The sequence below is a fragment of the Tyto alba genome, unplaced genomic scaffold (genome assembly GCF_018691265.1).
Source record: "Tyto alba isolate M040663 unplaced genomic scaffold, T.alba_DEE_v4.0 Super-Scaffold_39, whole genome shotgun sequence".
Classification (NCBI taxonomy): Eukaryota; Metazoa; Chordata; class Aves; order Strigiformes; family Tytonidae; genus Tyto; species Tyto alba.
In genome coordinates, this window is record NW_024881314.1 from 7,201,774 (window position 1) to 7,218,628 (window position 16,855).

The following is a 16,855-nucleotide window of genomic DNA, read 5'->3' on the forward strand; positions in this document are numbered from 1 at the left end:
TCACTTCAGAAAGAAGAATCTCGACTTGATCTGTGTAAATATGGTTATTTATTTATTTTTTAAAAGTAAGTCTATTTCTAGTTACAAAAGGCTCTACTCTCTCACTTTAGAGCACCTTTTTTCTTTAGTTCCTCAAATAAAGAAACGATTTTGCTCACCATTGAATCCAGCAGCCCGTAAACCTGCAGCAGAAATTAAGAGAAGATAGTTGCAGTGAAAACACAAAAAGAAGTCCTGATGATGAGACTGAGAGAGACATGGCTTCTCACGCACATTAACATACGGGCACGCACACAACCACATAAAAGAGGCTTCCTGCTAACAGCACTTAGCTCCAGTAATAACTTTTCTGGCTATGAAGTGTGTTTAACATTATCTGAGATACAATTAATTCTGCTGATCCCTCAAGAGTCCGCAAGCATGCTGAAGACATCCCAGATAGAAATCCCGCATGTGGCTATGTGATGGCTGGATTTATGTTAACAGATTCCAAGCTGGAATAAAGGACATCTTAATTCATATTTCACACTTACCTTGCTAAAGAATTACAGATATATGTTTGTCAGTTTTCTGAGTTTAACAAAATGCTTACCTCTCCACCTAAGCTTCAATGTAAGCTTACAAGCAAAGAGCAAAGACAAGAAACGAAGATACAAGCATTGGTCAGACTCACTTCAATATAAAGTTTTTCCTGGTATGTCCCAAACAAAATAGGGTCCACCTGCTCCTGAGGAGGTTCCACTCTATCTGTAGTTACAGCTTCCATGGGCTGTGCTCCCTCTTTCACCTCCTGTGATGAAGTGGAAGATTTCAGCTTTTTCTCATCTTTTAACTTTCTGCTGCTTGGACTTTGCTATTCAGGGACAGCCAAAAAAAAAAAAAAAAAAAAAGGAGAGAAAAAAAAAAAAAGAAAAAAGAGGTGACATAGGTCAGAATACCTTTCAGGTTGTTGCAAGATGCACCTCCCAGAAGCAGCACCTCTTTCACTGGGTTGGAAATCAGCTCACAGTCAGGATACGCAACCTCAGAATGGATCACACTGTCCCCAGCACTTAGGTTTCAACAGACATCCCAACACATACCTCTTTCTCTTTCCCTGTTGTCTTTGTTGTTCTTTTTTTGCCTTCTTTATCCTTACCAACAAATGACCTTCTCTCTTCTTTCCTAGTGGTTATTCTGTCTTCCTTTTCTCCTTTTATAGGTTGCTTTACTTCCACTACAAAAGAAAGAATTTAAATTACCCAAAAGCAACATTTTCACATCCAGAAAGACAAGTCCACTGCATTCATGCAGTGGAAGCACTTCTGCAATGTATTTTTCTTCTTCTATTAATCTGAGCTCTACTGCACTGAAAAACAAAACCTTGAAGAGTACTTTGTTTAAATATGGAATAAACAGGTCTCAGAACAGGTATCAGAACAAGCCTGTAAGACAGCTAGTAGTAAGATAGGGTTTTCTGAGTGAGTCTGTGTGAAAACCATGGCTACATCTAGCTAAATTAAAGGCTTGTTTGTGTGGTGTTTTTTTAATGACACCAAACTACAGATCACAATTACTATCACACAATCTGCCATTTTTTCTGATGCATTTTCTTATAAAAACTTGGAGGGGAAACTGCTGAAATTTCCATTTCAGTTGAAATTCAGGACATTTTCTGGATTTCCAACAGTCCACAGAAACCGGTTGCTGTGCTAAAACTACCATTTACCTGTTTCCTCTGGAACAACATCTGCATAGGTGTCCTTCACAGGCAAGCCAAGCAGGGATCTCAGCTTCCGAGAGTGACTCACCAGACCATCAATTGTTTCACGCCACAGCTGGAGACTGAGAAAAGTATCAGAGTTAGAAGGAAGACAGTACAGCAACTGCCGTCTTGTTTTACCCTGTGCCCAAGAGCGAAGGCACCTTAACAGCTGAGAGCTGCTCTCTCCAACCAAGCCAATAAAATAGCACCCACCAGCTAAAAATCAGTGCAGAGGGAAGCTAAATTACTTTCCTCATGTCAGAACTCTCTGAGGTCTCAACAGTTTGCAAAACAATGGGCTCATATAGACCCATAAATATTACTGTGAAACTAGATCTCCTGCTTTCCAATATGACACACGTTGGTAAATCAGCATTGACCTGTTCTCTGCGTTTACCGAGAGGAACCTGAATCCTTCTGATTTAGAAGCAACTAGAAGCTGTTGATATGTTTACAGTCTGAAAGCCTGAGCAGAACAGAGAGATTGTATGAGGGAAGATACAGTTATCTGAGTAAAAGGGTACAGAAAATTACCCAAAAGTTTTATAAATATAGATTAGAATAATCTTGCCAGAAATAAACTTGTATACTCCCCAAAATTGCATGAATTTAATATTCTAAACTTATCTCCAGAAAATAGAAAAAAAAGGCATTTTAGTCCTAGACAGCTGCTACAATTAACCTATTAAAAAAAAAAAAAAACCCACAGCGTAAAGATGACTTCTAGACCTCCTAATTATCTGCACTCTGAATCACAACACTTGCAACAGAGCTTGCTAAGGCTGTTGATCACATGATGCATTTACAAGCTTTATCTTGCAAAGGTAACGCACCAGGTTTGATACAAAAGGTCTGACTGAGTTGGCCTCTGTCCAACACACAGCTCCAGTGCTGCCTCATTGAGCTGAGCCAGTGCTGCTTCTCGCTGCTCCTCCTGGGGGATCGACTGTATAGCCTGATGTGAGAGAAAACAAAGAGTTTTGTAGACCACACGTCAGCCTTCGTTCCCAGTCACCTGGGCTCTGAGCTCAACGGAGCACACCACAGCTCTCTCATGGGACACCAGTTTGAAACCAGGTTACACTGGGCACTTACGCACCCAGGTGTGGCCTCCTATACGGCTGGGATTTGCCCAAGGTGCGCACGCGACCCAGGATCTGGGGAGCAATCCCAGACCCCGGAGTTAGGTTTGCAGTGAGCCCCTCTGCAACTTCACAGGTGTGCTGGAGAACAGCGGCTTGAGTGAGCTGGGCAGCCTCGAAGTAAAGATTAGTTATAAAAGCAGCAGAGAAGTTTCCAAGAGAGCACTACAGAAAAACTGTGCTGACAGAATCCAAACCTCTCTTGCTTTAATCTAGGGAGGTCTGTACTTTATCCACAGCCTGTCATGAGTGCCCCCTTAGTGCTCTGACTAACAGAAAGGGCTCTCCAAGGAGAGGAGCCCTTGGGGAAGCCACAGGACACTGTAGGATTAGCTTGCCCCCTGTATTCAGTCCTGGAATGACAGAAAGCTAATGGGGGGGAAGAGCTTAAAATATCTATTACATTGTGTGGTTCTCTTTTCTTCTTCACACAACAGCCCTCAAAAGAGGGGCTCCTCTCTTGGGAATCTTTACAAGAGCCCTGAGGGTGTGTTCAGCAGAGCTGAAGCGCTTTTCTGCAACACACATCATAAACCATCTCTAACTCCCAGCCCATTGGAAGCAGACCTTGGGACAGGCTCACACTGGGGTAGGCCAGGATATCTGTAGGGAAAACGAAAACACCAGCAGCTTGTCATAGGGGTGGCCACCTGCTTAAAGTCCTCAAAGGAGAGGTTCCATCCTGAGGGGCCTGTTTCTTCTTCCACCACATTTGTCATTTGACTCAGAGCCTCCTCGAGAGTGTTCTTCCAACCTGGGACCTCTGTGGTGCTGCTCCGAGAGGGAAGAGCCTCTGAGGTACTCTCCTGGTACTGCACGTCCTCAGCAGTGCTCTTCTGGCCTGAGGGCACTTTCTCCTCAAAGGCTGAAGGAACAGTCACATGCTGTCTCCACAGTTCATGCAGCTGCTTTACCACTCGATGCTGATAATGCAACTGTGATAATGTGGAAAAGGTAAACAGTGAAATGAGCTATGCCTTTCCTTTACAAACCTGATTGTTAAAGCCACCATGACAGACTATGCCAGCTTCCAGAAACCCAGGGCCACACCAGCCCTATGGGTCTTCCCTTCCTGCTCTTTCAGTTGGGTAGCACATCAAATAGCAAACATCACCTCAGGGTTCTTCTGGTGGAACAACTCTTCCTCTGTGACATAAGCATCCACAGGAGATGGGGTGCGCTCTGGGGTCCGAATTCTGACAAGAAGTTCCTTCAGACTCTCTGCTACTATCGCAGCAGCTTCTCGAGCAGCCAGGTCACTCTGAGGCACCATAACAAGAACAACACGTGTGAGTCCCCGTTCCATATACAGACAAACAAACAAATTCACACCCACGCTAGCAACCACATGTACATGTTATACAGAGTTTCAAGGACAAGAATAGCTGCAAACTCTGCTAAGTAGAGCAATACTTACAACAGCTTTTCAAACAAAGCCCCCAAATCCCTCCCATACTAGGCTTTTCGGTGTACTGTAATTTTCAATTTATACCTTATCTGATACCACAGTGTATGACACACAATCCCATCCCCACTATGTAAACTAATGAAATTCATTACCAACAGAAAATTCATTCTTTAAAGGACCAGCGTGCACAGTTTAGGAGACACAATCATGTCTTTATTAACAACATTACAATAGACTGCTGAGTTCTTCCATTTTATTTAGCAAACCTGCTCAAGTATGTACAGACGTTCTGTAAATAATCATCTCACTTTCAGCCCTAATTGCATAGCAATAAAAATACCATGTCATCCACTCCCACCCTTATCCTTTATTTGCATATTAAGTTCAAAGCTCACAGTTACCCAGTTACTTGCTTGGTTACCTCCAGTTTCTCTCTGAGGTCAGCCAATTTATCCTCATACACAGCAATTCCCCAAAGGGTCACCTGCAGCAGAGCTCCTCCTAATAACAGAGGATGTGTCCTAAATTCCCAGGACTCGCTGAAAATGCCTGCTCTCTCTGACTTGAAAAGAAAGAAAAACTTCCTAGTTTCTCCAGGCAAAATTACACCTGAAATAAGAGAGAAAATGCATCGATCTGCAAGAAGCCACCTGGTTAATTTGACCCTTCTCCAACCCTAACCCAAGTGTCCTTATCTCTGTGCAAGTCTCTTTTCCTATAGATTAGCTGGTTACCACACTTCATCCAGCTATTTTTCTCCCTCCAGATTTACTCCCAGTTACCATGTTACTGAACTGGTGTTATATTTCCACTGCACACTCCTTTTACAGCAAGCTCAGTAGTCCCTCCAGCAGATTATGCCCAGTTTGTGATCAGAAAATCATCCATTCCTCAATATTTCACCCATTTACATTCAGAATAGGAGCTACCTCCTATCCTTTAAGTCCCATGAAAGGGATCTGCCTCGCACACATCTTTTGGTGTGAGTCAGCTCTGATGCCCAGGGTGGCTTCCTAAGAAGAATCACCCAGCAGACTTGCTCTCCCATTAGTCAGATTCCACATCTCAGATAACTCCTGAATACGTGCTCTCTGGTCTCCGTACAAAGGCCTGAGATCAGCAGCTCTCATACCTGGTCTGGTATCAAAGTAAAAGCACTGCTTCTTCTTCCCCTTCGTTTCTCTGGAGGGAATCTGCTGGGGAAGCCTCATCCAGTTATACCAGATGGCAGCTGTGCCATTGTTGCTCACCGTGAGGGAGCTTTCAGCTTTCTCACCAGTCAAAGTCTCAAAGGTGAGCCGGGCAGCAATGCCAATTTCATCCTACAAGAAGAGGAAAAAGACAAAGATAATAATTCCTACTCTATCTGGCAGGATTTATCTTGCCTGAAGTCATATCACAAATAAGAAGTTGAGCCTTGGTAAGAAAACTTGTAAGGCAGGTCCAGTGAAGCGGCCATTATACAGCGAGAGCCTGGGAATCTAAGCCTCGCACCGCGGAGAGAGCAACCCCTTCTGTTTCTAGATCTCTCTGGAGCAAACGTAGTGATACTCTATTGTGCTTAGAATAAATCCCCCATTCTCTGGCCTGGCAGCGACACTTATTGTGCAACTGTGACTTGGGATCTCAAGCAGGCTTAGCTTGACTAAACAATAAAAAGCGCACAATTACCCTGCAAGACGTGGTGCAGTTGACCCAACGAGCAGGCTGGCCACAGAAATCTAAAGATGGACCCTGTACTGCTTCTGGAACCACATCGGGGGAGTCCCTTAAGGAGGCACTGCTAAAGAAAACAAGATCCAGTGTTTTTGTGGAGTGAAATTCACTTTCAGAGAGGGGAGAACCAGGGGTAAAGGACAAGACCCTGTAAGAAATAATCCCACGTAATGCGATTCCACGTAGTCATCTCTTTAGGGATAGAGCTCTGAAGATGTGGTAAACTCCAGCAAGCTACCTGTCACCATCAAAGAGGACAGGACAGCCAGAATATTAAAGAATGATAACTGCCTAAGGAATACTGAGCGCACATGACTGAATAAGAAGAGGCCATCGGGTTGTGCCCATTACAGATGGACAGGATGGGGAAAAAAAGCAAACTGATGATGGAAATTAAGGGCTGGAAAAAGACAACCAGATGGAGGTAATTTAGAGCAGAATCCCCACCCTGCCTAATGTAAGCTCTGCAGCCACATAAAGGGAAGACTGCAGGAAGGGCCTCAGAAAAAAAACACTTTTCTCTGATTTTTGCTGCTTAGGCACAAGGCCTCAAGGGACAAGGGAACTTCTTTATTCCTAAATCTGGTGACTTTCATATTAGAATATGCCTTTTATTGTGACCCAGTGGAGACTGCTCTGCATTCTGGATAAGGACAGTTAAGGATACCCTTACAGACTGATGGTACATACCCAAAATTCTTTATTTCTGCCATGAAGTAAAACTTACAGGGTCTCAGACTCTTCAGAAGTGGTGGAACGTGGAAGAGGCTCTGTTGAGACAGATGTGAAAGGCCGTCCTTTACCGACCACCTCCAGTCCATCCAGATCCTGGACAAACAGAAAAATGACCAACTCGCAATTTTTCTTTTTATACAGAAAGGAAGTTAAAATAGTAGACAAACACAACAACTGAATCCAGTAAAGTGAAGTTCAGATATCTTGCTCCTACAATGGTTTCTAGATGTAGCCAATGTTTAGAAGAGAGAGGAAGAAACTGATTCTGGGTCTCCCAAAAATCCCAGATGGCTGCATTCCCCACCGCAAATGATGCATGGATAGGAAAAGTCTCCTTCACACACATTTCTCATCTTAGAGCCAGGTTTCAGAAAGAAAATGGTAAGGTTTGTTCAGTTTTTATGAGGAGGAGCTGCCTGCCTTCACGAGATTATTTCAGACATATGTCTGTCACATGGGTAAAGGTGTCTTCCCTCTGCCCTGAAGCACTAAATCAAAGTCCTACACCAGTATTTGGCAGGGCTTTTTATTGCCTAGGCCTTGGCAGCTGCACGCTGCTGGTCTGGGGTCTAATTCTGAGGCTCCTAGACCACTCCATGCAACACATAGGGAAGTTAAGCAATTCTTTCATGGGTGTGGCCCTTTGGAAATGTGGGAACTTCCAGGATAAGTACTGTGCGGCTAAATTTTAGATTCATAATGCTTTTCACATCCAGTTCTTGGCAATTTTATATTACTCTACAGCATCTGATGAGAGATGTAAAGAATATACTTGCTCCTCTAGTCTTACCGGCTTATAAAAATCTAGCTCCTCTAGGACAGATTTTAACTCCTGCCGTCGACGTTTCAGGAAAAGACTCTTATCCCAGGTTATACGGAAAGGGATCCTCTTTGGAGGCTTCAGACCTGTAGAAATATGCATACAAGAGCTCACTATCTACATACCCACATGCCCATTAATTTCATCCTCTGCCAAACTTTGGTCTCCCCATGTTTTAAAGAGGAGGTCCAACAGATGACTGAGAAGTAGCTTGTGCTGCGGCTTTCAGAAACGACGACTACAACATGGGCCTCCCTACTCACAGGAGTCACTATTTATTTCTGCTACTCCCTCCACATTTGTACCCCGTTTCTGTGGAATCGCCGCTCTGCGGTGTTCCCTCACCTGTTTCCATCTGGACAGTGTGGGGTTTCCCTATATGAGTGACTGGCTCTGGGTAGCCACGTTCTCTCTGAGTCAGTGTCATTGTCAGGCCAGTGAGCTCATCTCCAATACGCTCGGGCTGGCTCCAGAATTCACTTCCTCTTCGGTATCCCTAGGGTGAAAAACAAGGCTCCCACTGACACTTTCAGAGGCGTACGGCTGCCTGTTATTTTCACAGAGACTAGAAGCTAAAAATAAGAAGGGGTCTAACTCCGTTTATACAGATACTTTAAAAGCCTATAAATTACCACTTTGTGCAGAGCAAGACAAAATTTCAATCAGGCTGCTGTCAAAGACAAAAGACAACTTTCTTCTAGCTAGTACTACATGAAGGTTGAATGATATTAAAATAATGCCTCACATACATGCAAAGTCTTTGATAGTGCTACAAATGTAAAAAAATTATTTTAACATAGGATACTCCCATAATTCTCCTGACTTACCCATACCCCTTTCTCCATGGCAATCACTAAAATTCAAGCCTGAAGCTATCAGATCTTTCTGTCCCTGGAACAGCAATTGCAGCACATCCCCATGCCACTTCCCAGTGCATGACAGTCTTTAGTGATAATCAAGAAATGGCACTTGTACATGTCAGCAAGGAGTCAAAGCACAACACCACTTTCCTCTGACTAGTATGGATAGCACAGGTCATGTTTTTATTTTTAAAGTCACTGAAAGCTCTGCTTGCACACTAGGCTGAAGGACTTAAGAGTAGCTTTGATAAATATCTAATGACAGGTCTTCAGAGAGGTTACTCATAACATCAGTGTCTTAGCTCTTTCACAAGAACAGAGCAATCAGGATGCAGAGGAAGTAGGGGAGTAGGGCGCTCACCTTTCCAGGAAGCAGGGCAGGGAGACTCCTGTCGATGAGGTCACGTTCTTCCTGGATTTGCCTGTAATCCTCCGAGATGCTCATCAGCAATTCATTCTCTGGCCTCTGAAGAATTTCTATAAAGAATAAATGTCAAATCATTAGTGCTGCACTTTTACCGAGTGCACCCTTTGCCCCTGCTATTGTTCACATGTAACCCCCTTACACTGTCCCTCACCAAATCCACTGTCCTTCCCCCAGCCAGAACTCCCAGCTCACCTCCCCACACATCCAGGACCGCTAGCACTAGCAGTGTGGGGAGCTCTGAGAACATGGAAGTAGACTGCAACAGCAACAGGATTAACCCCAGTCAGCTATGACCATTACAGTTTGTTGTGGTGCCAAACTCCCCCATCTACACACAGAATTTTGCAGAACAAAGCCTCAGATTTTCTCACCTCCTAGGTATTTCTCCTGCTTTTTCCTGATTGTCATATTACGCTGCCAGTTCTGGAGAGCTTTGTGCTCTGCTGCTGGGGTCTGATGAACCTTTTTCTTCTTCTCTCCTCCATGTTCCTCTTTTAAAGCTGCTGTAGTAACATCTGGATGAGAAACCTCAATAAAATCTGCTATCTGACAAGAAAGGAAATGTTAAATTAACCACTCCAAGCACACACAGCCACCACAAGAATGGGAGAGGAGAGGAGAAAATAATTCTTCAGATTGACAGTACTTTTACCTTATCACTGTGAGAGGAACAAAACTAGGGCACTAGGAACACACTCAGAAACAATGGAAAGATTTATCTGAGTAATTAGACTCGAGTAATGGCATTGCTGCAACCCCAGCCCTTCCCCTGCAAGCCTGACGGCGTCAGCAGAAGCACAGATGGAAGAGGAAGCCTCTGTAATTTTTCCCTCCATGACCTCGTCCTGCACACAGGACTTCAAAACCTGCTGGTGCAGTTTCTCTGAAGGCAAGCCCTCCCTGAAGAGTATGATGAGGCTGGGAAAACCACACCTCAGGCCTGACCTGTTCCTGATAGGTGCTGAAAAGCATCAAAAGATACTGTAGGCACTGCACTCCACCTCTAGAAAAGTGCCGCACAGCTGAATTTCGTAACTTTACAAACCAACCTGAGTGTTTCCCCTAGCCAAGGCTTCCATCTTGAACTCCTGGAGACTTCCCAAAATGTGATGGGGGAGAATCTCTTCACAGCCATAACCAAACAGTCCTGGTCCTACAGCACACACACACACAAAAAAAAAAAAAAAAAAGAAAACCCCACAACCTTAGAACCACGTCACTTAAAATAGGCTTAGCAAAACCAAAACCCAAAGATAAGATGTGAAGTTTAACCCTACCAGAAAAAGTCAGTGGTTCCCTGGGTGTTTTGGGGAAAGCAGGATATGCTACGAGGAGATGTGCCTCCTTCTTTGCCTCTTTGGGTCGGTATTTTCGAACGAGGTATTTCCTCCTAACTGGAATTCTCCCAGCATCATGGGGAAGGTGTGGAGCATGGAGCTTCAGAAAATAGTCACAATGCAATTAAATACATAATGACTCACCTTCATTCCTTCTGATCCTTCTAGGATACACAGAGAAGTCATATCAGCATAGGCTGTTCCTCCCCTAGGAGGCATGTTACACAACTGTGGAGATACCAGCTTAGTTATTGTCTTACTCTTCTGGACTCTAGTCTATAACTGGGGCGGAGAAAAGAGAGTTTTAAATCACTTCCCCAACAGTTTTCTGCTGCGTCACTTGGCGTCAAATGGTCACACAGTTTGACCCAAGTTTTGAAAGGGATGCCATAATAGCTACTTAACAACTTATACGTCTTATTAGACCAGAAAGTTGGAAATGGAACTCTGAAGAGGCAGATGACTTAACCTTCCATTTGAAAAGGCTGTGTAAGGATCAATAATCCTTTACTTTTAGCAACTGAACCCAATGATCTGACAAGCCATAAAAAGCAGGACAGACAAAATGGACTGAAAACAGAACTCCAAGAGTGGACTTTCATTTAAATAAATGGACAGCACCCTCTGTTAAACACAAAATGAGAGTGTCAGTTAAGGTAGCGGTTTCTGTCAGTAAAGATACATACTTTCTCCAGGTCCTCCATCTTAATTGCAAGAGCCTGGATGTCATCACCTTGCAGAACACGTGACATGGGTTCAGGCTCTTCTGCAGTTGTTGATGAGGACAGTTCATGTGTCTTTCCCTTTTTGTCTGAAAGAACAGATGAAGAGACCTCCTCTTCAGTCTCCCAAGGAAACACCATCTTCTTCTTTCATCCAGGTTATTCATTTCCAGCTGAACTATGTTCTAGGTTTGATTTTTTAAGGTTGCACAGAACAATTAAATTCAGCATCTCTTATAATTGGAAAATCAAACTCTGAGAAGCTACAAGGACCAAACGGGGTCACTAGGATTCAACTGCATCACGCTTTATTCCAGACGAGAGACAACAGACGAGATAAATACAGCCTGTGTATCCCACAGGTTGGAGAACAAACTCCTGAAGTTTCCTGCTCCAGCCGCACACAGCCTCCCTGCACGGCTGCGCTATACGCAGCAAGCACAACCCAGATAACATGCCACTGGATTTCCAGAAGCTCCTAAATAGCAAAAAAGCTCTTAAACAGCAAATCCCCTGCAGAGCCGGGTGCAGGGCAGCGCTCTGCAGCACAGGCCACCACCGGGCAGGGCCACAGCCGAGGCAATCCCACCCAGGATTTGTTTCTTCCTTTATCCTTAATCTGCAAATCTCCTGGACATGCATGCAGCCATTCCAGTTTAAAAAAAATAAAGGGGGTTCACTACGTGGGGAAGGGATTGTTTATGGTGCGCAGCTCGGCAGTGGCGGGGATCCCCAGCCCGTGCGAGCAAGGCCGCGGCCCCGGGCCGTGTTGGGCCGTACCGGGGCGGGGAGGAGGGGGGTTGTACCGAGCGGCTGCCAGGCCGGGGGGGCGCTACCGGTGTGGGGAGGCCGCACCGGGGGAGGTGCCAGGCCCGGGGGGAGCCGTACCGGGGAGGTGGGGGCCGTACCGGAGGGCTCCCTGCCCGCACCAGGCCCCCAGCAGCGCCTCCGCATCCCGCCGGGCCGCTCCGCTCCCGGTCGCCGTGGCAACGCCGCTCCCCACACCATCGAGACCAGCCCTCCGGCGCCGCCTAGAGAGGCAGCACCACCACCACCACCCCCCCGCCGCTCTATGGTCCCGCTTCCGGAAGGCGGGGCGCCACCGCCCCGGCTGCCCGCCCCGCACATGCGCAGCATGGCAGCGGCCTAGCTGGGGCTGCTCCCCCTCACAGCCCCGCCACCGGGCCCGTCCCCGCTCCCGTTCCTTCTCGGGGCTCCGGTGCCGCAGCCGGGCGCGGCTCCCGGGGTCCAGCGGTGCTGCAGCTGGCAGAGCAGGGCGGGCAGCAGCGAGTCCAGCAGGGCCAGGCCTTCCCAAGTGCACCGCAGGCCGCTGGGGAAGAAGCAGTGGGGTGAGCCCCGGCTCCACTCGGGAACAACCCCCCACGCACCCCTCGGGGCTCACCCGCCGTCCAGGAGTAGCCAGCCCTGCTGCTGCAGGGCCCTGGCCTCGCCTGGCACCCCGAACACGGCCTCCAGGCTGAGGTGGGGGGAGAAGTGCCGCCAGCGCTGCGCGCCCGGGGCGGGGGGGGCGAACCGTTAGCCGTGGATCGTGGGCTCGACGCTGGGGTTCCCCTCCCACGCGTGGCTCCTCACCTCGTGGGTTACGCCCTCGTCGGTGCGCAGCCCCAGGGCCAGCACCTCCTCCAACCTGCGGGCACAGGGCGAGCTGCGGGGTGGCATGGCAGGGGTTTTGAGGGTGGTGGGGACACCCCCCCCCCCCCCCCCTAAACTCACTGCTCCAGCGGGCTCAGCACCTCCCGCCTCCTGGTGCCGTGCCCCCGGCTCTGCACCTCCCGCATCCAGGCATCAGGCTCCAGCGTCTGGACACGGGCTTCCCGGCTGCGGCCACCCTCGCCCCACGGCACAAACCGCCCGTGTGCCCCTGGGGGACGGACACATGACAAGTTCAGGGGGCACATGACCCCCTGCCAGACCCGCGCCCCACATCCCCCCAGCTCACCCGGCCCCACGCCGATGTACTGCTCAGCCCGCCAGTACGAGAGGTTGTGGGTGCTGAGGGCGCCCTGGGGGAGAATCACATGCGGTCAAAGAGAGGGGGGGCTGAGCCTGTTGGAGGGGCGAGGAGGGGGAGCACGGCATGGGGGGGGGGCACCCCACCTTCCTTGCAAAATTGGAGACCTCGTAGTGCCGGAAGCCAGCGGCCACCAGTGTGGCACGGGCTACCTGGTACATGTCGGCCAGGAGGTCCTGGGGGGGGGTTGGCAGGGCCCCCCCCCAAACCTGTGCCGCCAGCGCCGTGCCCCGCTCCAGCGTCAGCTGGTACAGGGAGACGTGGTCGTCGCATAGCCCCAGCGCCGACTCCAGCCCCCGGGCCCAGGCGTCCCCGCTCTGCCCTGGCAGCCCGAAGATGAGGTCGATGGAGGTTCGGCTGGGGAAAAGCCCCCGCGCTGCCTCCACCGCCCCCCGTGCCTCCGCCGCCGTGTGCTCCCGGCCCAGCAGCTGCAGCTCGGCCTCATCCAGCGACTGCAGAAGAAGCGCGGTGGCAGCGGGGGGGCTGCGGGGAGGGGGACGGGACAAGGACAGGACAGAGCCCCCCCCCTCTCACCTGGACACCGATGGAGAGGCGGTTGACACCGGCCGCCCTGAAGCCGGCGAGGCGCGGCGTACTGGCTGAGCTGGGGTTCGCCTCCAGCGTGACCTCGGCGCCGGCGGGGAGGTGGGCAGCCCCTGCCACGGCCTCCAGCACCGCTGCCACGGTGTGGGGGCTGGCCAGGCTGGGGGTGCCCCCGCCGAAAAAGACGGAGGTGACGCTGTAGGGTAGAAATTGGGGGAGGCTGCGGGTGGGCCCTGAAGGGCCCCCCCCACTCCTCTGTGCCACCCACCCGTGCACCCACCTCTGCACCTGGCTGAGGCGCAGCAGGGTGCGTGTCTCCTGCACCAGGCAGGCTCGCACGGCCGCCTCGGCCACTGCCGGCACCACGTACGTGTTGAAGTTGCAGTAGGAGCAGCGCTTGCGGCAGTAGGGCCACTGCGAGCACGGGGTGCTATGGGGGGACGGGCAAACCCCCCCCCCCCCGCCCCCCAGGCACCCCACTTTTGGGGAAGGGGACAGACCCAGCCCTGTGCACAGGCCCCAGCATTCCCCGCCTGCCCCATGAGCACAAGACACGTGCCCCCCCCCCATCGCTACGCCCTCCCCACCCCCTTCACATGCAGGGCTTGGGGACCCCCTCAGCGCCTCCCTCCACGTGCATGGTAGGGGACCCCCACATGTGGCCCGTGATGTGCAAGGCTGGGCTGTCCCCCCACGTGTGCAAGCCCCGGGGTCCTGCAGGCACCCACACTTGTGCAAGCCCCGTGGTTGCACGTTCACCCTCCTCAATGTTCCCCCCCTCCCCCCATGTGTGCAAGCACCGGGGTCCTCGTGCACCTTCCCCCCACCCTCCGTGTGCCACCCCGGTGTCCCTGTGCACACCCCACGTGTGCAAGCCCCAGGGTCCTGCATGCATCCCCCACACACACTCGTGCAAGCCCCATGGTCCCACGTTCACCCCCCCCCCACGTGTGCGACGCCCCAGGTCCCCTATGCGTTCCCACGTGTGCAAGCCCCGAAGTCCCACGAACACCCTTGCTGTGTGCAGGTCACGCGTGTGTACCCAAGTGTGCAAACCCGGGGTCCTCCCCCGCCCCCGTGTCCAAGCCCCGTGGGTCCCCGCTCACGTGCACGTAGAGCGCGGCTGTGGCGGGGGGGGCCGGTTCCAAGGCGGGGCCCGATCCCGGCCCCGGGCCCCCCCCACCGGGTCTCGCCGCAGCGATCGCCGCCGCCGCCCGCCACCCCCTCGCCGCCATCGGCCCCCGCGGGCTGCGGCTCCGCCCCGGGGCGGGCACCGATCCTCGGCCGGCTCCGGGGGCACGGCGGCACCGGGGCGGTGGGGAGGGGCAGGAGGGGGGGGGGGGTGCCGGGGCCGATGTCCCCTCCCGGGCACACGGTCCCGTTGGGAGGGGTCGGGCATCCCCGGGACCGGCCCCGGCGGCTCGGGCAGGGTTTGCCGGGTCAGGGACTGCTCAGCGTTTCGAGGGAGGGAGCCGTGGCATGTCCCCGCGGAGGGTTGTGCAAACCCCGTGCTGACTATCCCACACGTTATTTATTTTATTTTTTTTTTTTTTCCTTATTTTGCTCTATTAATAGCCACGGAGAAGTGAGAAATGCCTATGACAAAAGCTGTAGCCGCAGATTCCTGTTTCCAGGCCAGGAGTGGGTTAGTTCGGAGTAACCCACGCCTGACGTAACCCTCCCACCCTCCCGGGCGAGAGCCCCCGGACACCGGGAGTTTCCCAGTCGGGGTTATAAGAGCCGGACCCGAGTACAGGAAAGGACAGAAGTCCTGGAGCCTGCTTGCAGCCCCACGCACACCGAGGCGATGGTGCCAGCCCCGCGTGTCGTCCGTCGGTCCTTCTCCTCTTGTGAGTATTTGCAGCCGGGGCTGCAGCGTCCCGCGGGGCAGGGGTGGCCAGGGGACATCTCGGGAGGTGCCCTGGCCCACCGAGGGCTGGATGTGCCCCGGGGAAGGGGAGGGGGATGGCAGCGAAGGTTTCTTGGGCACTCTGGCTCTGCTGGTGTTCGCCACTGCTCCCGGGACATGAGCAGAGCTCCGGGGAGCAGGGATGGGGTGACTGGGGCCTGTCCCCCTGGGTGCTGGCTGTGACCTGTGCTCACTGTGTTTCTCAGCAGTGTGTCTACCCCCACAAGCCAGAGCTGACTTCACCTTCATTTCTTACCATGATGGTGAGTACATGGGGCGCTTCTGGGCAGCACAGGGGTTGTGCAAAGGGTGGAGGTACCAGGCAGGAACCAGAGGAGAAGCTCCTCACTGCAGGCCTGTCCTGCACCTGGGTTGGTGCTGTGGGAAGCAAAGGAAGGTAAAAAGTCCTTCCTAGACATCAGACCTCGAGGTCTACTGTGTCCCCAAGGTCAGTGGCTGCAGTTGCTGTGCTGTAGGTGACAGTTCCTCCAGGAAGGAAGGTTTACAAGGGTCCTAAAACCAGAACAGGAAGGAGTCTTGAGGATTGCTTGCACACATCCCTCTTATTCCAGAGTAGGCAGAGGTGAAGCCAGTGAAACATGCTGACAGCAGTCCCACAAGCTGGAGGAACTTGCTGGAGAGACACTGTACAGAAGGGGTCTGACACAAACCATCCCATACGCTTTTTTCTTTCAGAAAGCAGGTACAAACTGTGGGCTTGCTGCCCACTTCATCTGCTTCCATGGGTAGAGCCCACAGTCCAGCTGGGAGATCCAAGATCGAGACCTCGCTGACACTTCACCTCTCTCCCTGTTGCACCATCTCCCCCCTCCCACCCGAGGAAGCCCCAGCGCGGAGGTGGGGGCCCGGCCGCTAGCCCTGCTCGGGAAGGAATCAGGAAGGGGATGGCCGGGAGATCAGCGGGAGTCAGCAGCAACATTTTCTGCTTCCCAGTTGGGGTGGGACACTTCCACCGGCAAGGAAGAGGAGCTCTGCTCTTCCACTTCTCGGAGTAGTGTTTCATGGTTGGGAGGTACCAAATAACTCCCGTAAAATGCTGTCCCACGAATGCACTGCCTCACACTGCTGATGGGACAGGAGCTTTGGTATTTCTGCAAAATCCTTACTGTCTGTCTTATCCAAAACAACAAAATAAACAATGCCAAGTCTACCTTGGAGGAGTTTCTTTGGGGGTCAGAAGGCCCAGGGGAGGTGTGGGAGCAGGGTGAGCTTTTCCAGCCAGCTGTAGGGAGCCCCTTCCCATGCAAAGTCTCACTCTCTAAAGCCCCCACCCCTCATTTCAAGTTCATCAGCTGTGTTATATGACCTAGGATTCTCAGCCACACCCAAGCAAAGAAGGCATTCACTTACCTTGGGAAGTCAGGCCAGGCTGTTATGACTTCAAAATACCAGTAAAATACCTCACATCACCTGTTAAAGTTCTCTGAAATGGCTGCAGC

General features: G+C 51.2%; 1 protein-coding gene and 1 long non-coding RNA gene across 14 annotated transcripts; one reads left to right on the plus strand and one right to left on the minus strand.

The window, feature by feature from the left end:
* Positions 1 to 29: 29 nt before the first annotated feature.
* On the minus strand, positions 30 to 14,788 carry LOC104363086 (MYCBP-associated protein). Of its 9 annotated transcripts, none has more exons than XM_042802792.1 (26): positions 14,593 to 14,788; positions 13,767 to 13,900; positions 13,478 to 13,682; positions 13,030 to 13,395; positions 12,872 to 12,935; positions 12,646 to 12,793; positions 12,505 to 12,577; positions 11,800 to 12,241; positions 10,876 to 11,000; positions 10,130 to 10,289; positions 9,902 to 10,005; positions 9,224 to 9,398; positions 8,787 to 8,902; positions 7,911 to 8,061; positions 7,536 to 7,651; positions 6,738 to 6,838; positions 5,966 to 6,077; positions 5,427 to 5,616; positions 4,716 to 4,903; positions 4,001 to 4,147; positions 3,537 to 3,821; positions 2,578 to 2,699; positions 1,709 to 1,824; positions 1,083 to 1,216; positions 674 to 853; positions 30 to 182 (listed from the first exon to the last, which is right to left on the minus strand). In XM_042802792.1, exons 1-26 carry the CDS (start codon positions 14,719 to 14,721, stop codon positions 102 to 104), a joined length of 4,164 nt encoding a protein of 1,387 aa, XP_042658726.1. In that variant the 5' UTR covers positions 14,722 to 14,788; the 3' UTR covers positions 30 to 101. The 9 variants fall into 9 exon arrangements, 7 of the variants coding, with proteins under 7 accessions (XP_042658726.1, XP_042658727.1, XP_042658724.1 ...); XM_042802793.1 differs by having other exon boundaries at positions 12,505 to 12,559; positions 14,593 to 14,787; XM_042802790.1 differs by lacking the exon at positions 14,593 to 14,788 and having other exon boundaries at positions 12,505 to 12,559; positions 13,767 to 14,586.
* On the plus strand, positions 12,147 to 16,566 carry LOC116964077. Of its 5 annotated transcripts, none has more exons than XR_006166349.1 (4): positions 12,147 to 12,260; positions 15,062 to 15,336; positions 15,602 to 15,658; positions 16,092 to 16,566. It is a non-coding gene; the product is annotated as an uncharacterized LOC116964077 (long non-coding RNA). The 5 variants fall into 5 exon arrangements; XR_006166350.1 differs by lacking the exon at positions 12,147 to 12,260 and adding an exon at positions 12,304 to 12,393; XR_006166351.1 differs by lacking the exon at positions 12,147 to 12,260 and adding an exon at positions 14,758 to 14,801.
* The last annotated feature ends 289 nt before the right edge of the window (positions 16,567 to 16,855 follow it).

Excerpts from the sequence above, each read along its gene's own strand:
- LOC104363086 (XM_042802787.1), bottom strand. The coding sequence starts at position 14,377 with ATGCAGGACCCTGGGGCTTGCACACGTGGGGTGTGCACAGGGACACCG. Across the intron at positions 10,006-10,129 it reads GGAACCACTGACTTTTTCTG|GACCAGGACTGTTTGGTTAT; the intron begins GTAGGGTTAAAC and ends TGTGTGCTGTAG. Across the intron at positions 8,903-9,223 it reads GCAGGAGAAATACCTAGGAG|AAATTCTTCAGAGGCCAGAG; the intron begins GTGAGAAAATCT and ends TATTCTTTATAG.